Genomic DNA, 25326 nt, shown 5'->3' with positions numbered 1-25326 from the left:
TAGATAATATCTTTAGCTTTTCTTGTAAAACCTGTGTTTTACAGGTACGGCACTATGAGAGGCCCTAAGAGATGGGTTTGGAGTTGTTTTTTGGGGTAGAATAAATGTTTCTTAGGGTATTTTGGGATAGAAATATGTTTTTTTTTTGTTGTTTTAGAAGGGAATTTGTATATTTTTGGAGTGTTCTGAGAGGGATAGGGATAGATTGGTTTATATATATATATATATATATATATATATATATATATATATATATATATATATATATATATATATATATATATATATATATATATATATAATGACGTGATAGAGCATCTATCAGTAAAAAAGAAACTATTACACTAATGGCAACATTAATTCCGATTCGGTACCTACTGTTGGCCAGCATGAATGAATATATTTTCATATTATTCACGAGCTTTCTTTGAATGCTGGATGCAGGAACACATTCATATTTTATTCTATTGCACACTATACCTCGTTCATTTGTAGATACCATTTGCAAGACTTCCTAAATAATGTTAATGAATACATATCTTGAACAATATCTAACTGATTGTGAATTGTAACTCATACATATCTGTTATCAGCACTCATGAAGCTCCAAGATTCGGAACCAATTCCAAGTGACTCCTGGCGGATCCGTCGGAACCGATTCCGAAACCGGTTCCCACCCAGCCCCACCGCGGACGGTTTGTTTACATTTCTCACGAGTTTTTTTGCTCTTCAAAACATAGAAAAACGGTAGTAAAACAAAATAACCTAAAGAAAACACAAACATCTTGCGAAGTACTCGTGGAGAGTGTGGGTTGAGGTGAGTGTCTACTGAATGAAGTAGCAGGATACTATGATACGTAGGGAATGTGTGCATTGGGAGATTGATTGATAGGTTTCTTGGTAAATCTTGCAGATAGCTGCTGCTTATGTATTCAATTGCCCTCTTTATCTAAGGCAAATGAGCTTGAGAAGCTGGTGGGAAAGCAGGGTTTTAGGGTGGGGGAGACCAAATTTGAGAAGCCTCTAGTCTAAGGAGAAAACACCGCCTTTGAAGAAAATCCCCCAAAAATAGTCAACAAACGGAACATCCGCGCCCTAATACTCCCGCTGCTCAATCTCAACCATTTAAAGTCACCTTGCTAACTGGGGGGGTCTCTGCCTCCCCATAATCCCTGCTACACTATCTTAACTGGTAAAATTCCAGTTTAACAGTACACCCTATCTTTTTTTTCTCCTCTATCCTCATTAAGTTTTGGAATCTGGTGGGAAAGCGGGTTTTAGGATTGTGGAAGTCAAATTATGGCAAATTTGGACATTCATAAAAAAAAAAAAAAAAATTGAAAAATGGGCAAGTTTCTAGCCTAACTAAACTTTAACCAAACCAAGGGGTTTTGCCCTCCCCATGCGTAGAGCCCCCTAAAGAACACTAACCTGATTCTCTCTCTCTCTCTCTCTCTCTCTCTCTCTCTCTCTCTCTCTCTCTCTCTCTCTCTCTCTCTCTCTCTCTCTCTCTCTCTCTCTCTCTCTCTCTCTCTTGATCAGTGACCCTCTTAAAAAAAAAAAAAAAGAACCCTCCCAAAGGACATAACCTAACCACATACCTTAGTAGAAAGTTGAAGGTACAGGGTGTGGCTGGTTGATCTCTTTCTCACCTTTAAAGGCTACTGACGCCACTAAGTGTTCACCACCTGATTTATTTTGGCAGAACACCTTGCAGTCTGAAGAAAAGTACACCCAAGTTGTCTTACTTATAGAACTGCACAATAAAATTACAGTATTGAACTTTATATCCGCTGCACTTGGCTACCATTGTGACACTGTACCCTTGTGGTTATCGGGCTGGCTGCCACGGCTGCCACGGCTGCCACATATACACATGGTGAATGGTTGAACATAATTGACATATTGTCCAGAAGTAAATGATGTTTGAGGACATTCTAATACGTCATTAAAAGGACAGCTCTCATTGGCTGAACAAAAGAAATACAAGAGACCATATCATTACATACTGGAAACCAATATATTAACACATGCATTACACTGTATACCTCTAAGCAAACCTCACTGACATGGATTTGGAATTACAGCACAAGACTTATCATGTCACTCTAATGTAAGTATGCGTTACCCCAAAACAAAACCCCCACACTCATGTTGTACGGTGAGTATTCATCACCACATGTGCATAATTTATCTGCCACTGTTGGTAACATTATCCTGTTTCTTATTGTATGGAAGCGCTCACAGTTTCTTTGGCCACACTCTCTGCTACTCTGCACCACCCTGCCATGCTCAGACACATTCCCACCACTGTCACACTCTTCCACATTCTGTCATGCACACACACTCTCTATCAAATTCCACCACAACTTTTAATGGACACTAAATCTTACTTACGACACAAGATGAAACTACTTTGACCTAAGATGAAGACAGGCATTGGCATCTTGAGTCTGATATAAAGGTGTTGGATGCCACACATAATCACAAATTTTCTACCACACTCCCTGTAGCACCCTTAATCATACTTGAAACAAGTATCACTTTTTACATTGTCAGATGGGCACTTGCAAGGTGTTGGATGCCACACAAACTCAAAGATTCTCTACCACTGTGACATTCAAGGAGTCAGATACCATTGACTAATGTGAAGTAAAAGATTGGTGAAGGTATCCATTTGAGTTTTTCAGCATTTTTTTCTCCATTGAAACTCATCTTAATACTTAAGAAAAAAAAAAATTCTTTGGACCCCAAACATTACTTTTAACTTATGCTTGGCCTTTCTCCTGTAAAAAATATATATATAAATTATTAAAAAAATTGGCATTTATTGTTTCTCTGTGTATACATTAGCAGCCCATCGTAACATCCCACTGTGTTGCCAGGCTGCCTTGCTTGCCCACTGTGACAATACTGCAGCAGAGATGCATAGCTGGCAACTCATACTGAAAGGTCATATGACCCAGCCAGGCAGGACCTGGCTGAGTGAGTCCTGGTGGAAAGGGATAATCTCACAGACCACTCTACTGCATCCAAGGAGCTTAGGCATAGCATAGCTGGCCACATGCTTCCACAGCAAGGCCTGAAGGCATACATTAGTTTGTCGCTACCCCTTCAGAGTTCAGACATTTTCATAATGTGAGCTAATAAAAACTTACTTAATTCTGATGTTCTAACAGATTAACAAGATGCAGCTACTGGCTGGCCCCACCCTGGCAGCGTCACGTCGGCTGTGCTCCACCCCGGGCTTGGTCTTGTCTCACTGGTCACTGAATGGCTTCCACGTATCCACTGCTAACCCTGAAAACCTCTTCCATGAGGTGAGACAGCAAGTTTTTTTACCAGGATGACTCACTGTTTTCTGAGTAACACCATATGCATTCATACATAAAACACTTCTTCCACGATGTCTTGTATTCGCTCATACAGGAGAGTACTGCATAAATGTTTAGAGTTTTGTATGTCTAATTCTGATGAATGGAACTATTTGTTTTTGATAAGTAGCATGTATTTCATTGTTGTATACACGTTACTGTTGCAGCTGTCATGTCCATCATGGAAGCATTAGGAAGTTGATCTGAAGGCAGGAGAAATTTGCTATGAGAGGATGAGGGGAAATTACAGAATTTTAGAATAGTAAAAAAATCTATTATATATATATATATATATATATATATATATATATATATATATATATATATATATATATATATATATATATATATATATATATATATATATATATATATATATATATATATATATATATATATATATACACACACACACACACACACACACACACACACACACACACACACACACACACACACACACACACACACAAAGTGACAGAGATAGAACTATTTGGTTTGTCTGCCAGAGGGAGACATGTGAAATTCTGAAACAATACCAAATACCATCTTTCATTTTCTTGCTGTTCTTTTGCCTTTAGGTTTTTTAAGCATTCATACTCCCAAAATAGTATCTCATTCTCTTACTGTTCTTTTTCCTTGATTTTTATGCACTTCTATTACATCTTATTATTTCATTTTCTTACTGTTTTTGTCTTCATCTTTAATCACCTCCTTTAATTCCTACAGGTGAAGGACAAGGAATCTGGGAAGGTACGCAGGATTGCCTACAACAAGACATCAGGCCCTCGGTCACATGGGTTGTTGTACATTCCTGGCTTCATGGGACACAAGGGAGGAGGAAAACCAGTGGCCCTGCATTCCTTTAGCCAAAAATATGGATTCCCTTTCCTGAGGTGAGAAGGTGATGAGTGTTGTGTGTGACTCGACTATCTCTGTTTTCATGCTGTGTTGTTTACCTTCACTAGCACCTCTTTTTATCCTTTCGCTGCAATATAGAGCCGTTAACGGCACTAAAAAGCAATGTATGAAATCTTTATAAGCATTAATAAGGGAGTTTAAAAGTAGATATTACAATTCCTAGCCAGTATAATATTCAGAGATATCTGTAGAACAAGAAGAAACATCTCAGAATGGGTAGTGATTAAGGAAAGCTGTGCCAAATATAGGTGAAGGGTTAATGTGTAGGTTTGTTCTGCCATTATCATGAGTTCTTCATTAAGATTATCAAGTATGTGTGATTGATGTGGGACTCAGCCATCAGTTGTGGCTTTATACTGCATTGCTTGTCACTCATACCATCACTTGTTTGTTTCATTTTATTATTATCAGAAGTCCTTGTTGAAGCTATCATTCCTAAACTATTCACATTATTGTTTGTCACTCATGACATCACTTGTTCATCTGGTTCATTCTACCAGTCCCACAGGTCCTTGTTCATGTTACTGATCCTAAACCATTCACATTATCCATCCTAAATCACAGTCAGGAGTGTTTTGTGTTGGCTAACTGTGTAATGAACATTTATTATGGCAGTTATTTGTGATGCTTTCTGAATTTTGGTTTGTTCTTCCATGATCTTAACCTTATTACCACCACTGAATTATCAAACAACACAAAGTAATGTTTGTATGATACTTTTAAGTCATATTTTTATGTTGATTTTTCCTAGAATTGACACAGTATCAGATTTTATGTTATATAATGGATACAAATACAAATATGTATATACATGAATATAAATATGCAAAATGACATAGGACTCAGATATTATGCCTAAGTAAATTTCATTAAATAACTCAGTAGACTAGTCTATGCTATCATAGATTTTGAACTATGTCCTGAAAAGCAAGAAGTGAAAAAATTAAAACCTATTATAATATATAATCCAAATGTACAATAGATAGGTACTTCTCAAGCTCACCACAGCAACCCACTTGAACTGCTGGCTTCATGTGAAGGCCCTTAATCTCTGTTCTCTTAAATATCACTAAGAATAATACTCCATAATTATACATACATCCATGCATACATACCTACATACATAAATATACCAAGGCTGTCTCCCTCAAAAGGTGAGTAGCCAAGATAAGGCACACACCTGCCATTCACACTCACTGACACCACTCTCATAACCTCTTGCCCCCCAATAGAGATGAGAGAGTACTTCTGCCCTCTTTTTACAGGAACAAGTTGCACCATATACCATAATATATGAAAAATAACGAATGCTATGTAATGAATAAAGTGGACTGGAGTCTAAAATCCATCTGGAGCTCAGTAAACTTTGCGTCATTCATAAACTCAACCTGAGACCTATGACTAGAGTAAAAATACTTGAAGAAAATGCTTTTATAACAATGTACCAGCAAACATTTGAGATCCAAGGAATAACACCAGCAAACATTTGAGACCTAGGGAATAACAAATTTCAATGGGTTTAGAAAAACTTGGGATATACTCTTGCCAAACCAACCCAACTTGTTCCAGTGCCACCTTGGTTCCATCACCTGGCTAAGAGCAGGACAGCCTTGATGTTCTAAATAAAGGCACACCAGCCCCAGGAAGACAGCATTGCAACACTGCTTACTGATCTTGTAGGGCTTGACTATTCAAATATGGAACGAATCATTACTTCAGCTGGAACAAGAAGGCATGTCATTTTTAAAACTAATCAGTCTTATAGCTGTGAACGAACTCGGGTACTAACAGCAATGGCATTTGATTGCAGGTACGATCCCTCAGGTTTGGGAGAGTCAGAGGGAATGACTAAAGCAGAGACCAGATTCTCCATTTGGCTGGAAGATGCGAAGGAAATGCTTCTTAATGTGGCAGAAGGTCCACAGATTGTTATTTGTTCTTCAATGGGCTGCTGGGTGAGTCTCTCTCAACTACTTTATAGTGTGTGTGTGTGTGTGTGTGTGTGTGTGTGTGTGTGTGTGTGTGTGTGTGTGTGTGTGTGTTCTGATTTTCACCTATGTTTCTTTTCATTGATTGTGGACTCTGTTTAATATAATTTAAACAATAGTAGTAGTACAGTGGACAAATGAATATATAGAATTTTGAATAAGAGAACCAAGATATCTAGTCCTTAGTCTTACTATTTTTGCCATCCTGTCACATCCTTTTCTTCATGCTTTTACTGTGCTTCCCATGTTTCTTTTTTTTTTTTTTATTGCCTCTGGTTTTCTTCAAATACACAGAAATAATCACATTCCACACTATAAGACAAGTAAATTAATCAGGTTCAGGGAATCTTATTTTACCAGCTTCACCAGTTCACATTTCTTGCCACCAAACTTGTGTACATTTACTACTTGCATTTACTTTCTTCCAGATCACCTCCCACTTGATACAGATGCACCCAGAGAAGTTTGCTGGCATCCTCATGTTGGCGCCAGCTGTCAACTTCCACAGCCGCTATGAGAAGGTGCTGCGCGCTCAACTCACCCCAAAGTTGTTGCAGAAATTTGAGGAGGGTGGAGTGGTGCCCCTATACGCCCCAGATTACGGGGAATTCCCTCTCACTAAGGCCCATTTTCAGGATATGAAGAAATTTGCTCTAACCCGAGAACCTGAACAAATTCCTGTCCCTGTTCCTTTAAGAATTATTCATGGGGTGAAGGTTAGTATTGTGTGTGTGTATGTCTCTGTATATTTATCAAACACACACACCTATATCTCTATCTAAACACCATGCCATGCCTTGTCCCATTGTGGGGATAAAGCAGAGCAGAAATATGTAGTGGATTCCTAGTCTGGTCTTTGTTGCTTATAGATGCCACAGCATGTGCATTCTGGCCATTCCCTTACATACTGTGTGTGACAGTGTGGAAGATACATGGACATAATAGCTGCACCACCATTTCAGCAGGGAAAACAATATTATTTTTGCATACTTAAAGAAATTTGTGAAATTCTAATATTTATACACAGACTAGAACATTCCAAATTCACTCAAGGCCTTGCTTTCTTCCCCAGGATAAAGATGTGCCATACACAGAATCCTTGCCACTCATGCATTCCTTCAAGACCGAGGACGTGCACCTCTCTTTCTTGAAGCATGCTGGCCACACCCTCGTTGATAAGCTGAGCCTGGAGTTGATCTATGATACCATCCTCAAGTTGGCAGCTGAGGTGCAGCAGAGAAACACACAATGATGGAAGTGCTCTTCAGTGAATGGGAGGGTAGAGTGGTAGAGGTAGTGGTGTTCCTTCAAAGTTGAAGAGAGAGGGACTTGTGGGTGTTAGTGTAGATGCTCACGGCTTATCAGGCAGAGGAGAATTGATGTAGTTTGTCATGAAGATTAGGTATGCCGGTGCCTGTTTCTTCCTCTGTTCAACTTAATATCCATTGGGCTTTCAACTTGTAAGTTAAACACAAAGGGCTAGTCACTGTTTTTCTCCATCCAGCCTGATTTCAGATTCCATTGGACTTTCAACTTGTATTTTATTTAAGCACAAAGAACATGTCACTCCATTTTCCTTTATGCAGCCTAATTTCAGATTCCATTGGTGCTTTTAACTTTAATACTATATGGGTTAGTTATAATAATTCACTCCATTTAACCTAAGTTTGAATTCTTTTAGGTTTTCAGATTTTATTCTACATGGGGAGTTAGAATTTCCTCCACTCAGCCTAACGAGTTTTTTTTAGGTTTTCAAACTTTTATTCATGGATAAGGATAATAGATGTATATACCAGTAGGTGCTTATGTTTTACACTGAAGTGCTGTGTGTAGACCTGGCTTCTGGCAGCTTCCCTGTGGTTATCTGTTCTTTAAAAATGTGTGGGGAGGTGTGAGAGTGCATAGATGTAGAATGCTTGGATGAAAAGAGGAGGTTGTATGAGAGAGCAGTAGTGATTACATTGACAAGAGAGAAGAGGTTATATGTAATGGAAAAGAAATGTATTAGGAACATTATGGGAGTAACTCAGATGAATAGAGTGAGAGGTGAGGATCACAAAAGTGTTGGAAGAGATAAAGCTACTTGAGCAGAGCAAGTAGTGTTAGTGGTTTGTGGAGGTAGAGAGAATGGAAGAAGAGCAATTGATGAACAATTTTACTGACAGGTTATGAAGGGACAAAAGTAAGGCTGAGAGGAAGGCCATGAATGGGATGGAAGGACAGTGAGAGTGTTACTTGTAAGGAGAATATCTGTGGAGCAAGAAAGAGTGGTGGTGATAGGAATGAATGGAAAGGCAGACCACAAATGAAATGGATGGACAGTGTTGTGAATAGATAAGTAGTGATGTAACTTTGAGGACATTAATGGAAGTGGTTTGTTGCATCTGGTGTGATCAGCTGATGAGATCAGATGCAGGAAAAGGGATGGATCTATTATACAGGGTGGCCCAAAAGTCTTGACACTAATATTACAGGTGCATCATAAATTAATTTGCTAAAATCAGCAGATAATAAGTTAATGTATCCATCAAGTTCATGTGAATTTTGCAAAACACATCAAACTTCACATCACTAATCAGAAACATGTTGATATTAGTGGATAAAAATGATAAAGAATATACATTTCTCTCTCTGTCAAGAATCTTGGATCACCATGTAGTAAAGCAAGAATAAGTCATATCTGTCTTGGCCTTAATTCTGAGATATTAAGAGCCTGTATTTTGAAACACCTAGGGCTCTTATAAGGAACACTTTCAAGGACCATAATTTAATAGAGGACAGACACTGAAACATTTGAGAATTTGGACTTTGGATGGCTGTGTAACTTCATTTTGCACAGTATAGTCAGTCAGGCTTGGCTGTTTTCCTAAACTTAGAAGCTTAGAGAATTGGGCCAAGCAAAATATGTAAATATAATTAAATTATTTATTGTTTTTATTAAGGGAGAAATTAAGAAGAAGAATTGTGAACAGTGCAGCTGCTTTTCTCTTCCTCCTTACTGATGAGCTGTGTGGAGAGAGAGAGAGAGAGAGAGAGAGAGAGAGAGAGAGAGAGAGAGAGAGAGAGAGAGAGAGAGAGAGAGAGAGAGAGAGAGAGAGAGAGAGAGAGAGAGAGAGAGAATGGTAATGATGATGGTGCTTAGTGGTGGTGGTGGTGGTGGTGGTGGTGGTGGTGGTGGTAGTAGTAGTAGTAGTAGTAGTAGTAGTAGTAGTAGTAGTAGTAGTAGTAGTAGTAGTAGTAGTAGTAGTAGTGGTGGTTCCATATAACATATATCAGGACAAGAATGCCACTGAAACAATAATTTTACCACTTTTCCATATATATCTGACCTCTCATCCACACACACACACACACAGAATACGTAATACAGTTTTAGATATCTACCACACGTACATTTAATTAGTAATTTTTTAGCCGCTGAGCCAATCAATATAGTTTTTATATAAGAAGGCTTAGTAGTTCTCCTCACAGTGTGTAGTTGAAGCAAGTGAGTGCATTTCAGTGTCACTCCAGGTGGCCAAGGCGGGTGAAGTGAGTTTGGGTGTGTGTGAGTGCCAGGGCCAAGGAGTCTAGGGAAGCAGGAGCAGTGAGCCCCCCAAAAGCAAGACAAATAAAATTTTAGACCCTTGCATCACCACTAGATGGCAGTGCTGATATTTGGAATTTGTCTGCTGGTGGGGGGGGCAGTTGATGCCAGTTACCCCAGATTGTAAACAAAACCATGTTGGATTGGAAAAACAGCAAAATATTTATTTGTTTAATAAAACTCTCTACATGTAAAAGGTAGGTATTATAAAGATTTAAACTAAATGCAAGTAATCTGGCATCTAAACCTTTGCAGTATTTTTACCTCTCCAGGTTTGAATATTTTGAGTCTATTCCTATTGTAAATTTTTATCGTACACATATAGTATCTGTTGCTGATTGTTACACTTCCAATATATTTTCAGACGGTTCCAGTGGGTGAAAAACCTTAATGTATCCTATGAGAAGCACACTCAGGTGGTCTGTGATGACCACTTTCCTCTCTACTACAATAGAAGCAAGGGTCTTCTCAGTAATGCTGTCCCATACATTACAAATACTATATATAATTGATGGAAGTGTATTTTCAGTAATATTTTTTTCTGATTATATATATGTTTTAAAATACAATGCTCAAGTAATGTGATGACAAATTTTTGCAATACTTATTGTATTCATATTCTACTGGAACTGTCTTGAAAGTTGCTCATTTAACATCATGATTATTAATGTGCTTAACTGTCATTACTGTCTGGATATTTGCTGGTGACAGTGCGTTGCTGAATTACCATAAAACACAGGACTTTATATATATATATATATATATATATATATATATATATATATATATATATATATATATATATATATATATATATATATATATATATATATATGTGTGTGTGTGTGTGTGTGTGTGTGTGTGTGTGTGTGTGTGTGTGTGTGTGTGTGTGTGTGTGTGTGTGTGTGTGTAGAGAGTTAGTAGCTGAGGAGTGAGAAAAACTGGCGGAGACATCTCAGAACGCCTACCTTCATAGAAGCTGTTTTAGCTAGAGATGAGATGTGAAGTTTCCAGTTCAGATTATAAGTAAAGGACAGACTGAGGATGTTCAGTGTAGAAGAGGGGGACAGTTGAGTGCCATTGAAGAAAAGGGGATAGTTGTCTGGAAGGTTGTGTCAAGTCAAGTGGACTGATGGAGGAATTGAGTTTTTGAGGCATTGAACAATACCAAGTTTCCTCTGCCCCAATCAAAAATTTTAGAAAGATCAGAAGTCAGGCGTTCTGTGCTTCCCTGCGTGAAATATTTACTTCCTGTAGGGTTGGACGTCTATGAATCATAAAGACATGGAAAAGTGCTGGGTGGTATCATCAGCATTAGGAGTGGATGGGAAAAGTTTGGTTTAGAAGGTCAATGATGAATAATAAGAAGAGAGTGGATGACAGGACAGAACCCTGAGAAACACCACTGTTAGGACTACAGTTATGAGGTGATTTGTAAATAATATTAATTTAATATTGGCTTCAACTTCATATTTCCTCATTTAGGTAAGTGTATGGAATTTTATAACACAGCTTGTGTACAATTTATTATAATTATATTTTTTTAATGATTTCTTCACTATGTCATTCACACTCCATTGTAATTTCCTCAGATGGCAGTCCTTTAAATGGCAGCCCTGTAGATGACAGCCAATGTGATTAGAGCAGTGGATCAGTTGAAGATACACAACTGCATATACACACACCTTAATTGTGTATTACTTATCAGTGTGTAATATGCTTTCCAGTGATAGCTGTTTAATAATAATTGTTTTCCTTCAACTGAACAGTGCAAATATAACTGTGAGCATATATTGCCAAGATCAAATAATTTAGGATATCTCATCCCAGATTGCCTTTACAGCATATTTACACATAAAATTTGCACAGGCAGTTATTTATTATTATTATTATTATTATTATTATTATTATTATTATTATTATTATTATTATTATTATTATTGTTATTATTTATTTATTTTATTTTATTTATTTATTTTTTTCACCCTAAGATTCATGCTTTATTTTTCTCACCCAGTAGAACATGAAGCATCCCAACCTGATGCCAAAGAAGTCAAAGATGCTTCACAAGCAGAGGTTTCACATTATGGCAAGAAATTAATAATGTTACATTAAGGTGTTATTGTATACTAAAATAACAAATTGTATGTAATACCATTATGTGATGTTTACTACCCCGTTATTTGTGCAGATTTTTTACAGAATGAATTTTGGATGGCTGGAAATGAATGATGACAGTATCATCCCTGACCTTCCACCACAGGCTTCCTTGAATGCAACACAAGGTAGTGTGTGTGTGTGTGTGTGTGTGTGTGTGTGTGTGTGTGTGTGTGTGTGTGTGTGTGTGTGTGTGAGTGTGTGTGTGTGGTGAAGAGATACAGGTAAAAAAATAAATAAATAAAAAAGGAGAAAGAAAAAAATGTGGGTCAGAGTGTGAAGAAAGAATAATAATACCAATGAAAATTATCATTCTTATTTTTATTGCTGGTGGTAGCAGTAGAAGGAGTAGTAATAATGCTAGTATTACAAGTAATGGGTAACAATTTTTTTTTTTTTTTTTTTAGTTATATGAAAAAAGTTTAAATGATTCTCTCTCTCTCTCTCTCTCTCTCTCTCTCTCTCTCTCTCTTCTCTCTCTCTCTCATCTCTCTCTCTCTCTCTTCTCTCTCTCTCTCTCTCTCTCTCTCATCTCTCTCTCTCTCTCTCTCACCTTGTGCAGTTTTTCTTGCTTTCTTCCTCATCTTCTGTTCCTCTCCTTTCATTCTCCTCCTGCCCATTCTCTTTCTGTTTACCTGCCAAAGTTTAAGAAAATTATTCTCTCTCTCTCTCTCTCTCTCTCTCTCTCTCTCTCTCTCTCTCTCTCTCTCTCTCTCTCTCTCTCTCTCTCACACACAAATTACTTCAATTTTTCTTGATCTTAATAATAAAGAATGAAAAATTAACTGTTTGCTGACCTTTCTCTCTCTTTTTCTCACAAATTACCACCCTTACCATCACTCACCCCTTCCCTCCCTTCCCCTCCCCCAAGAATGAGACTATAAGGATAGTTCATCAAACACTTCTTTTTCCCAACAGTGTATCCCGCTATATATCTGTGATGTCACACCTGTAAACAAAATTGTCACTGGAGACCCTGCTGGCTTGGCTTTCAAGACACTCAAGCACACTACCATCTTCCTCCAGAAGACTGGACAACTCACTAGAATCTAGCCAGTTAACTGCAGCCAGCACCTTCAAGGCACTAGAGGCTGTAGTACCACAGCCTGCACAGCCCCATCGAATCCCCAAGAACCTTACACAGCTTTACACAGACTCCAGAACACCTACTGCTACACTGCCCTTGCCACCATTCCCACATGAATACATTTCGTGCTGACAAAGTAAAAAAGTAAAAACAATGGCCTAAATAGAGAAATTGACAAATACTGAGAAATCACTTATCCTCATAGTAAAATGCCCTCACAGTACAATACTGAATATACAGGGCTACAGTATATTCCTGTTAACCTGGAAGAATTATTCTTTTTCATAGAAGTAAACACAGGTCACATCTGTGTTGAAAATATTATTATAAATAATTATTAATGAGGACTAATACCAAGTCCTAAGGATAGTTATTTGGAACTAAAAAAGTTACAGAAGTGTAATGACGAGAAGAAAAGTTAGGTAGACCTACAGGGAAATGTTAGATGGTATGCAAAGGGTGAGGACATGAAATGCACTCTGTAATCTAATGTTTCTTGATTTGTGACTACATCAATAATGACTAAGGTCTAGGGTTGGTATGTACTAGCCTTTCTGGTAGTACATTATATATTCTTATCTAATATTAATTCCACATGAAATTAAAACTAGATGTACAGTACAACTACTAACTCTTAAAGAGAACACAACACTTCACATGATGCGTAAATCTTACAATAAAAACAAGAATGGGGAGAAAATTTTAGGATTTAAATGAGGTTTCTGCTGGCGAGGGTATCCAGCATGCATCACCAACTTGATGTCATAGAGTGCGTGACATCATGGCTGAGTTGATGACATTTCACCGAACTATTCTTATCTCTCATCCTTGCCCTCTCCAACATTCACCTGTGGTCCAGATCTTAAGGAGGTTGTCCAAGGAGCCGGCTCTGTGGCATCTGCCTACATCTGTGTCTAGGGTGAGAAGATAAATATACATAAATACTGATAGACTAAATATAACTTTTAAAATCTCTCTCTCTCTCTCTCTCTCTCTCTCTCTCTCTCTCTCTCTCTCTCTCTCTCTCTCTCTCTCTCTCTCTCTCTCTCTCTCTCTCTCTCTCTCTCTCTCTCTCTCTCATTAAAATGACAGGAAAAGTAAAAAAGAAAAAGGAGAATTGAGAAAGAAAAAAGGAGAGGAAAAGAAAAGGGAAAATAATAAAATGTACAATCTCCCTCTCCCATTCCTTCTCTCCCTCAGCCACACCCTCTTCCTTTTCCTCCTCTCACATCCCCTCTCTCACCAGTGGTCAGTGGCCTGTACAGCCAACACCAAGTTGTCAAGCAGAGGGAGTCCTTTTGGGGTGGGAAGAGGGAGCTTCTCCAAGTACTCGCCTCCACCACTTCTTCCAGGCTCCTCCCACTCTCCTCCAGTCAATCACTAAGCTTGATGATCAGCAGCTGCCCCTCCACCACGACCTCCAACTTGGACAGGTCTCTTGAGAAGTCTGAACCTGTGGAAATGGGGTTAGGTCAGGTTAGTTGGGCTAAGCCTGAGGATGGTGTGTGGAGGACAGGACAAGGAGACTAGTGGGAAGACAAAAAATACATACATACATACATAAATAAATAAATAAATAAATAAAAAGTAAATGACAAAAATAAATTGGTTTGTTTAAATTTGGTTTGGTTCCATACCCCACACCTACTCCAATCCAGAGACCACAGCAAGGCCCCACTGCACACACCAATTCACCTTTCATAATGAGACCATTCCTTATGCCTGGAAGACATTGAAATGATAGGAAAAGAAAAAGAAAAAGGTGAAATTAAGAAAAAAACAAAGAAAAGAAACTGTGCCAAACTCACTACTCCTGCTTGGAGACAAACTTGATAAGCACACTGTCTTCCCCCAGGGCCTCTGCTTCACCATGTTGCTGCTGCTGCTGGCAAAAAAGATCACCCACTGACCCACTTCCCCCTCCTCCACACATGAGTACATTCATTACACACACTTATCCATCAACTACCACTTCTCTATGCACAAATCACCCCAGTAGTGTGCTTATTACACCTTGAAAACACTAGAATTTACGTTAAATATCAAGAGTCTGGAAGAGAGGAGGATGTCGGTACTACTACTACTACTACTACTACTACTCCCCATACAGCCGTGGGATGCGTAATGATGCAGCTCTGGTTCCCCCATCTGCCAAACAGCCAGCATATTTAAACAGCCAGTTACAATAGTAAAGACCCAGCCATCCAGCAAGGTCAAGGCCGACATGAAGCACGGGTCACAGGACAACCCAAAGCAGGTCAGCAGGGATCACGGAGGGAGGGAAAGGTTGGTAGAAGGTCATGGGGGTTAGGAAAGGGTCATAAAAGGGATGGAAAGGGTTATTTGTTAGGTCAGAGGTCATTCATGGGGAGAGGGAGAGGGTCAGTGAAGAAGTTACAGGTCACAGGAGAGAGAGAGAGGTCATCACAGGGGGCTGAAAAATTGGTCTTGTTCATCTTTGTTGTTGTTGTTGTTGTTATTGTTCAGCTTGTTAAACTATCCCTGGAACCTTGAAAACCCCAGTAACTTCCACTGCAGCTTGTTAAACTATTCCTGGAAAACTCCTTGAAAACACCTTTGAAAACACCTTTGCAACCCTTGCAACTTCAACTACAGCCTTCAAACAGTAGTGAGGATGCCTTAGTGAGGAGCTGGCAAAAGTGACACACACCCTCCCTGACACCTTCTCTAACCCACAGCTGTTCTGGGAAAAAAGACTGCAGGGTTTACAAGCTCTGGACGCCCAAACCTCCGTGTTGAGAAACGTCGACTTATCCACTGCTCTGAAGGCTGTGGGGCTGAACATGGAGGACCAGACTGTGCTGCAGGTGTGTGTGGGTGTAGGGGGGAGAGAGAGCGACAGGGGGGAGAGAGAGAGAGAGAGAGAGAGAGAGAGAGAGAGAGAGAGAGAGAGAGAGAGAGAGAGAGAGAGAGAGAGAGAGAGAGAGAGAGAGAGAGAGAGAGAGAGAGAGAGAGAGAGAGAGAGAGAGAGAGAGAGAGAGAGAGAGAGAGAGAGAGAGAGAGAGAGAGAGAGAGAGAGAGAGAGAGAGAGAGAGAGAGAGAGAGAGGGGTTTGTGTGTGTATAAGTGTTTGTGAGAAAAAATGGTGATTTCAAAGAAGCTACTATTACTATTACTACTACTACTACTGCTGCTACTACCACTACTACTACTACCCGCAGAGTGTCGCCACAGCCCTCCACGTGTTTCCTGGCCCCATTACCGGCCAGACAGAGGCGAGACATTACTTAGAAAAGAACCCTGGAGTGTTTTTGAACCCGTCACAGCCTCTCGTCATTGTAAGTATGTTTGTAAGTGTTTGTGTGTGTTTGTAAGTGTGTGTGTGTGTGTGTGTATGTGTTTTGTAAGTGTTTGGAAGTGTTGAAGTGTTGTGTGACTGTTTGTAAATGTTCATAAGTGTGTGTGTGTGTGTGTGTGTGTGTGTGTGTGTGTGTGTGTGTGTGTGTGTGTGTGTGTGTGTGTGTGTGTGTGTGTGTGTGTGTGTGTGTGTGTGTGTGTGTGTGTGTGTGTATCATTATTTATTATTATTATTATTTTGTGTTTCAGTTGGTGCAAATAGAAAACGAGGACATAGGAAGACAGGAAGAGAGAGTGGGTCTTGCTCGACACCAGCTGGAGAAGGCATTGAGGGAGCTGCAGCCGTAGAGACAGAGAGAGAGAGATTTTGTATGTATAACTGTTTTTGCTCTCTCTCTCTCTCTCTCTCTCTCTCTCTCTCTCTCTCTCTCTCTCTCTCTCTCTCTCTCTCTCTCTCTCTCTCTCTCTATATATATATATATATATATATATATATATATATATATATATATATATATATATATATATATATATATATATATATTTCTTTTGCCTGTCTGTATGTCTGTGTCTGTCTGTCTGTCTGTCTGTGTCTGACAGTCTTTACAACCTTTGATGATAATAATAACTAAAAATAATAATAATAATAATAATAATAATAATAATAATAATAATAATAATAATAATAACAATAATAATAATAACAGTAATAATAATATTAGTGATAATAATTGTAATCTTGATAATGTTTGACAGTAATAAAAAGAATTATTTGTAATTACGAGTTTTATTGATTACATACCATACTGAGAGAGAGAGAGAGAGAGAGAGAGAGAGAGAGAGAGAGAGAGAGAGAGAGAGAGAGAGAGAGAGAGAGAGAGAGAGAGAGAGAGAGAGAGAGAGAGAGAGAGAGAGAGAGAGAAATACAGCAAATTTTAACACAAAAAAAAAAATATATTACTTTTTTATTTATGAGTGTAAATAGAAATACATTAGTACTACTTCTACTACTACTACTACTTTCAGGACACACATATATACTAGAGAATAAGAAGAGGTGAAGAAAATGGTGAAGAAATTGTGAAAAAATTGTGAAAAAATGGAAAAATGCTGAAAGAAATTAAGGGAAATTATGAAAAAATGGTGAAAAAATAACGAACAGTGAAAAAATGAGAAAAAATGAAGAGAGTGAAGAAATAAAAAAAAAATGGTTGTTGTAAGAGGTCCACCCTCACAAACACTGCCACACCCTCCCAAACACTGCCACACCCTCCCAAACATTGCTACATCTTCCCAAACATTGCTATACCCTCCCAAACACTGCTACACCCTCCCAAACACTTCTACACCCTCCCAAACACTGCCACACCCTCCAAAACATTGCCACACCTTCCCAAACACTGTCACACTCTCCCAAACACTGCCACACCCTCACAAACACTGCCACACCCTCACAAACACTGCTACACCCCCTGAAACACTACCACACCCTCCCAAAGACCCCAAAGCACCCAAACAGACCTTAAACTTTTGCTACGTTCCTTCTTGACCATCGACAAACAGACATACACAGCACTGCCAAGACGTCTGCATATGTTCTATTCCCAGGCCTACACACGCTCACTGGGGGAGGCAGCGCAGGTGAGGGCTAACAGTGCACTGCAAACATGTCCTTTTAAATCCTCCTCCCCATCTCTCACTGCAAGATTAGGTTGGGTTAGGTTAAGTTAGGTAAAGGTTAAGTGAGGTTAGCTTAGGGATGATTTAACAGAGCAAAATAAAGAAAGAAAGATGAAGAAAAGGAAGGAAAAGAGAATGAAATGAAAGAATAAATTAATTAGGTGTTTTATTTACTTTTAATTAATGATTATCATGTTTTAAGAATATTTGAATGAATTTAAAACAAGAAAACTGAAAATGAAAGAAAAATCTGCATTTCTCTCTCTCTCTCTCTCTCTCTCTCTCTCTCTCTCTCTCTCTCTCTCTCTCTCTCTCTCTAAGGAAACAAAAATTTTATAAACACAACAACAACAACAACAACAACAACAACAACAACAACAACAACTACTACTACTACTACTAATACTACTAATACTACTATTACTCACCCTGGAGTAGGCTGGGGTGTGGGGTGAGGCAGGTAAACTGAGTTGATTTAATGTTTTTTTGTCGTTTTTTTTTTTATTGTTTGTTATGTGCTTATGTTTAATTTATATTTTATCAACATCTGTACACTAAAAGACAGAGCAACACACACACACACACACACACACACACACACACACACACACACACACACACACACACACACCATCACCATATGTGTAATGAAAGAAAGGGCAACTCACACACACACACACACACACACACACTGCATCACCATCTGTACAACGAAAGATAAGGCAACACACCAACACACACACACACACACACACACACACACATGCATAAGCATATGTACAACGAAAGACAAGGCAACACACACACACACACACACACACACACACACACACACACACACACACACACACACACACACACACACACACACTGCATAAGCATATGTACAACGAAAGACATAAGAACATAAGAAATAAGGGAAGCTGCAAGAAGCGACCAGGCTTACACGTGGCAGTCCCTGTATGAAACACACCTACCTATTTCCATCTGCTATCCCCATCCATAAACTTGTCTAAGACAAGGCAACACACACACACACACACACACACACACACACACACACACACACACACACTGCATAAGCATATGTACAACGAAAGACAAGGCAACACACACACACACACACACACACACACACACACACACACACACACACACACACACACACACACTGCATAAGGATATGTACAACGAAAGACAAGGCAACACACACACACATACACACGCACACACACACTGCATAAGCATATGTACAACGAAAGACAAGGCAACACACACACACACACACACACACACACACACACACACACACACACACACACACACACACACACACACACACACACACACACACACACACACACTGCATAAGCATATGTACAACGAAAGACAAGGCAACACACACACACACACACACACACACACACACACACACACACACACACACACACACTGCATAAGCATATGTACAACGAAAGACAAAGCAACACACACACACACACACACACACACACACACACTGCATAAGCATATGTACAACGAAAGACAAGGCAACACACACACACACACACACACACACACACACACACACACACACACACACACACACACACACACACACACACACACACATTGCATAAGCATATGTACAACGAAAGACAAGGCAACACACACACACACACACACACACACACACAACACACACACACACACACTGCATAAGCATATGTACAACGAAAGACAAGGCAACACACACACACACACACACACACACACACACACACACACTGCATAAGCATATGTAAAACGAAAGACAAGGCAACACACACACACACACACACACACACACACACACACACACACACACACACACACACACACACACACACTGCATAAGCATATGTAAAACGAAAGACAAGGCAACACACACACACACACACACACACACACACACACACACACACACACACACACACACACTGCATAAGCATCTGTACAACGAAAGACAAGGCAACACACACACACACACACACACACACACACACACACACACACACACACACACACACACACACACACACACACACTGCATAAGCATCTGTACAACGTAAGACAAGGCAACACACACACACACACACACACACACACACACTGCATAACAATCTGTACAACGAAAGAAAAAGCAACACACACTGCATCACCATCTGTACAACGAAAAATAAGGCAACACACACACACACACACACACACACACACACACACACACACACACACACACACACACACACACCTTGAAATACCTTGAAAAAAACACTGAATATTTACCGGGAGGGACTGGAAGGGAGTTAGGGAAGGTACCGCTCTGATAACGTCACGGCCTGGGGGGGCTTGTGACGTCATGGCTGGGGGTTGATGACGTCACAGCGAGCGTTATTTACGTACGTACGTATTTCATTTTGAAAATGACCCCTCTAAAAAACGCAGCTAGACAGGAATGCTTTATAAATTCAGACTTGCCACACATTTCAACTAATGCCACAAATAACAACACATTTCAAAACGCAGTATTATAAAAGATATTTAAAAAGAAGTATCTGGAAACTGTTGGAACCTTCACCCCATTTAAAATCGTTCAAATGTCTACCCATTCTGGCTTAAACATAACGGAAAACACTTTAAAAAATCTGAACTATTTTTTAAAACCATTTAAAGTGAGCTACAAGCACAAATAAAAAAATCTACCGAAAAAAATTCAATATTATTGGAAGTTGAACACGAATAAAAACAAGTGTACGGTGCACGCATTTCACTGAGCGGGACGGCAACACACTTAAAAAAACACCAACTATTTTTTAAAACCAATAAGAACCTAGTACAGGCTGAAATAAAATATTTAGTTTTGGGACCGTAAAAAAATACGCCGAAAACGGCCCTCTTATTTACACAGAAACAACGCCAAAATCACCACTTTTCACCCAACACACGCGCTCAAATAACTTAAAAAACAACGAAATATTTTTACAAACCATAAAATCTTAGCTACAAGCCGAAATAAAATACTTAGGAAATAAAAAAAATAATATTGGAACCGGAGGGGGCTGGGGAGCCTTATCCAAGATGGCGGTGGGGGCCAGTGGAGGGGACGACCAACCCTTCTCACTCATTTAAACCCTCGCCAAACTTAAACTAAGTAATGGCAGGTATATCTAACGAGCGGGTATTAAAGCTTGGTCATGTGGCTCCGCTTTGCGTTAGTATTGGTTTAAAACACTCACAGATAAGATAAATAATGGCTGATAAATAGAGATGACCCAGATTGTTTACATTTTCATTAAGTTAAATTTTACGGTTTTTAGCAACGAGACGAGGCTGACACAGGGATATATTGTGCTGGAGGTTAGGTGAGATGCGTTAAAATGAGTTAAAACCGTGGATTGTTCAGTTATTCATTAAAAAATTACGTTAAGTTACCTAAATGTATTCATTAAAAAGTTACGTTAAGTTACCTAAATTTATTCTAGCACTTCCTGACCTTACCTTCCCTGTGGTGGTGGTGGTAATCTACCTTCCTGCCTCCTCGTCACTATGGCTGGCTGTCTAGCACCTTCTCACAGCCAAACTTTTCTTTATTTTGCTTGTTTTCACCCACTGCTGCCTTCTGGGTGTCCACTGCTAGAGCCCACGCCTTCCTCATTACCAACTAAAGAAGGTTTAACTCATGGGTAAGCCTTGGCAGCCACTGTGTAGGCGTGGTTACACCAAAAAAAAAAAAAAAAAAAAATTGTCAGGCTGGGAGTTGAAACAGACGCATACCAACACCACCCACAGACGCGACACACTAACTGGTTAACTTGTCAGACTCTACTACGGTGACTACACCCACCAATCCACAAAATACTTAATTCCGTTTCCAGTTGTATGTACCAGCTACTCTCACATTACACTATAGTAATATAAAATAAAATAATTATATACATATATATATATATATATATATATATATATATATATATATATATATATATATATATATATATATATATATATATATATATATATATATATATATATATATATATATATATATTATAAGCCACTGCAATAGTAATTGCCAAAGTAACCACATATCACTGATTCAAGCGCCAAATTCAAACTGCTTCTGGCGGCGCTTATCTTCTCTATTGTATACCTTAATGTGAATTCACAAAAAAAAAAAAAAAAGCTTGTGTAACTTGAAGCCTCTCATTAAAAGTGTTTCTTCCTGTATACATGTTTATCAAATGTTTACCCCTCTTGGACAAAATCAGGTGAACTCTCATTAAAATACCTATACAAGCTTCAATGTCAAACCATCACAGGCTGACAACACCGAAAGCACCACTGGCTGGGAGCATCACCTCATCATTTAAACACGTCAACACATTATACCTCTGAGTGCTTTATACGTGATTCTAATTCTATACTAACCATAACTATAAAAGTTTTTTTATCCTCTTCCCCCTGTCAGCCTTCCTATTATCTTCTGTCTTCTTGACACATATACTCACTAATCTAACCTTCACTTGAAATTGCCTACTGTATGTAGCGTGTTGGCGTTGACCACATGACCGCCAAACCTATTCCACTCGTCCACCACTCTGTGAATCTGTTCCTGCCGATCTCTTTCCTAAATCTTAATTTTCTATCTTGTATCCATTACCTGGAGTTTTGTCCTGGTTGTTTCCGATGAGAACGAGTATATCTCCTTTATTCATTCCTTTTACACATACGAATACCACGGGCCCGGTAAGGCCCATATTCTGAAATGTTTTGCTTTCTCACTGCGACTATTTTCAAAGGCCAGAGAAATGACTGCCCGGGTTCCCAAGAGTGTTTTTTCCTGTTTAATCATGTAGAAATCTTGTCAGAATCGTTTATTTATTCATTTATTTATTTTCCCTTTTCCTTCATAATTCGTTGTGTATTATATTTTATTAAGTGTGTGTGTATATATATATATATATATATATATATATATATATATATATATATATATATATATATATATATATATATATATATATATATATATATATATATATATATATATATATAATTTATTTATTTATTCGTCTATTTTTTCTTTCCCTCATAATTTATTCTGTATTATATTTCATTTGGTATTTATTTATTCGTCTCTCTCTCTCTCTCTCTCTCTCTCTCTCTCTCTCTCTCTCTCTCTCTCTCTCTCTCTCTCTCTCTCTTCTTTCTTCTATCTGTTTTCCCTGGCACTTGGTTGTAGTCTCAGGGGGTAAGGGAAGGTTAGGTTAGGTTATTGATTTGTTTATTTTTTAATTTCTATTTTTGAATATGTTTTTTTTTTCAATCACTACTACAACTACTACTACTACTACTAATAATAATAATAATAATAATAATAAAATGATAATAATAAAATAATAATAATAAAATAATAATAATAATAATAATAATAATAATAATAATAATAATAATAATAATAATAATAATAATAATAATAATAATAATAATAATAATTACAACTACTTCTACTAAAGCTACTACTACTACTACTGCTACTACTACTACTGCTACTACTACTGCTACTACTACTGCTACTACTACTAATATTAATACTGTGATTGTTATTAATTTATCTATTCAAGTATTTTTCATTGAATAATGTACAAAGTTAATAATAGTAATAATGATGCTATAGCTACTACTACTACTACTACTACTACTATTGCTATTACTACAACTGCTGCTACTAGTACTAGACTGGGTGTATATAACTGCTACTGCTACCACTACCACCACCACTGCTACTCACCATACTGCTGTGGGGAAGGGTGTGTGTATATAGCTGCTACTACTACCATTACCACCAGCCGGGTGGTTGGAGGGATAGGGGGGAATAGCTGCCTGCCTTGTCTCCTATGAACTGACGGGAGAGAGAAGAGATGGGAAGTGGGGAGGCATGCAGTCAGCTGAATAGCAATTACCAGGAAAATAGCAGTAGAAGATTGCAAGGGATTCAACATTGCAGTCTGTTTGATGAGAGGACTGAGGAGTTGATATGAGAGAGAGAGAGAGAGAGAGAGAGAGAGAGAGAGAGAGAGAGAGAGAGAGAGAGAGAGAGAGAGAGAGAGAGAGAGAGAGAGAGAGAGAGAGAGAGAGAGAGAGAGAGAGAGAGAGAGAGAGAGAGAGAGAGAGAGAGAGGGGGGGGGAGCTGAAGACCAAGGAATGTATAATAAGGAAGTAGTGGTTATGTACATAATCCTTGACGGACCATCCTTCCCAGACCAGTCCACACTCCAAAACTAAACATCCAAGAATGAACAACTCTGTTCAAAAGCAACAAAGTGAACTGTAGGACTGAGACAGGCAAAAAAGGAGCAAGCAGGGATACCTCTGTGAAAGCTACAGGGTTTGTCCTTAACCGGCCTTAAGCTGTGATGGCTGGCCTAACAGGTTCATGGCTGAAAACAATACGGCCTAAAAGTCCCAAACTCATCCTACACCTTCCCTAGCCACACCTGTGTCATTAGCTTTGCTCATCTTGGCTAACAAAGGATTCACTGCAGGATATTTGACATCATACAGCAGCAGGCACTCATAGAAAATGTGGGTCCCGACCACTCTCCCTCCATGTACAAATGATACCCTTCCTGTCACACTTCCAAACTACTGGTCATCTTTTCCTTTAATCTTGATTTCACTGAGAGCTAGTATGCAGAGCTTTCACTCAACAAATGTTCTAACTGCCAGGATCTCACTCTTGCACACATTCGTATTACATCCAGGTACATTCCGCAATCCAAGTCTTAGCGGTCAGGAGTATTAACTACTATTGGAATTAGTTTAACAAAAGATCAGAGGAGAAAGGCTAGACAACATGAAGAGACAAGAGCTTTACATGTACCATAAGAGACAGAAAGACTTTGCAGGGAGAGCTGTGGTGACTGACAGGCTGTGACCTAACAGGCACTGGGTGAGAAAGGTGAGAAAAGATCAGAATATTATTTGAGACTTAACTACCAGCCAAGATGAAACTAACACTCTCAACTGAGTTTCCAAGTCCTAGGGTCTGTCTATGAACATTGCTAACTGTGTACTGATGAGATTCTACAGGAGACATATTATCTGGGATAACCAGGGCCACACTGGACTAAACTTTTTGGACAACTCTCCCACTCTTCAAAAGGATTCCACTTCC

The 25326-nt window shown here is 38.8% G+C and overlaps 2 protein-coding genes and 2 long non-coding RNA genes across 6 annotated transcripts; 3 read left to right on the top strand and 1 right to left on the bottom strand.

Moving 5' to 3' along the window:
* Positions 1-572: 572 nt before the first annotated feature.
* LOC135110331 (palmitoyl-protein thioesterase ABHD10, mitochondrial-like) lies at positions 573-9257 on the top strand. 2 transcript variants are annotated; one of them, XM_064022565.1, is made up of 6 exons: positions 573-695; positions 3180-3320; positions 4104-4270; positions 6106-6250; positions 6712-6999; positions 7356-9257. In XM_064022565.1, the coding sequence occupies exons 2-6, from the start codon at positions 3189-3191 to the stop codon at positions 7533-7535; spliced, it is 912 nt and encodes a 303-aa protein (XP_063878635.1). In that variant the 5' UTR covers positions 573-695; positions 3180-3188; the 3' UTR covers positions 7536-9257. The 2 variants fall into 2 exon arrangements, with proteins under 2 accessions (XP_063878635.1, XP_063878634.1); XM_064022564.1 differs by having other exon boundaries at positions 654-817.
* Positions 9258-10736: 1479 nt separating this feature from the next.
* On the top strand, positions 10737-14498 carry LOC135110332 (uncharacterized). Its single transcript, XR_010273196.1, has 3 exons — positions 10737-12154; positions 12945-14032; positions 14360-14498. It is a non-coding gene; the product is annotated as an uncharacterized LOC135110332 (long non-coding RNA).
* LOC135110333 (uncharacterized) lies at positions 13889-21928 on the bottom strand. 2 transcript variants are annotated; one of them, XR_010273198.1, is made up of 4 exons: positions 21648-21928; positions 17952-18129; positions 14357-14566; positions 13889-14027 (listed from the first exon to the last, which is right to left on the bottom strand). It is a non-coding gene; the product is annotated as an uncharacterized LOC135110333 (long non-coding RNA). The 2 variants fall into 2 exon arrangements; XR_010273197.1 differs by lacking the exon at positions 17952-18129 and having other exon boundaries at positions 21648-21920.
* Positions 15210-16833, top strand: LOC135110688 (methyl-CpG-binding domain protein 3-like; the record flags this gene model as incomplete). The annotated part of the gene is given in 5 exon segments (XM_064023296.1): positions 15210-15261; positions 15264-15370; positions 15813-15941; positions 16295-16411; positions 16680-16833. Coding segments are annotated over 5 exon segments (504 nt in total), but the record flags the coding sequence as incomplete, so codon positions are not given.
* Positions 21929-25326: the final 3398 nt, after the last annotated feature.

Source organism: Scylla paramamosain, chromosome 20, assembly GCF_035594125.1.
Source record: "Scylla paramamosain isolate STU-SP2022 chromosome 20, ASM3559412v1, whole genome shotgun sequence".
In the NCBI taxonomy this organism is placed as follows: Eukaryota; Metazoa; Arthropoda; class Malacostraca; order Decapoda; family Portunidae; genus Scylla; species Scylla paramamosain.
Note: the sequence above shows the minus strand (reverse complement) of the source record. Positions and strands in the feature narration are given on the sequence as shown.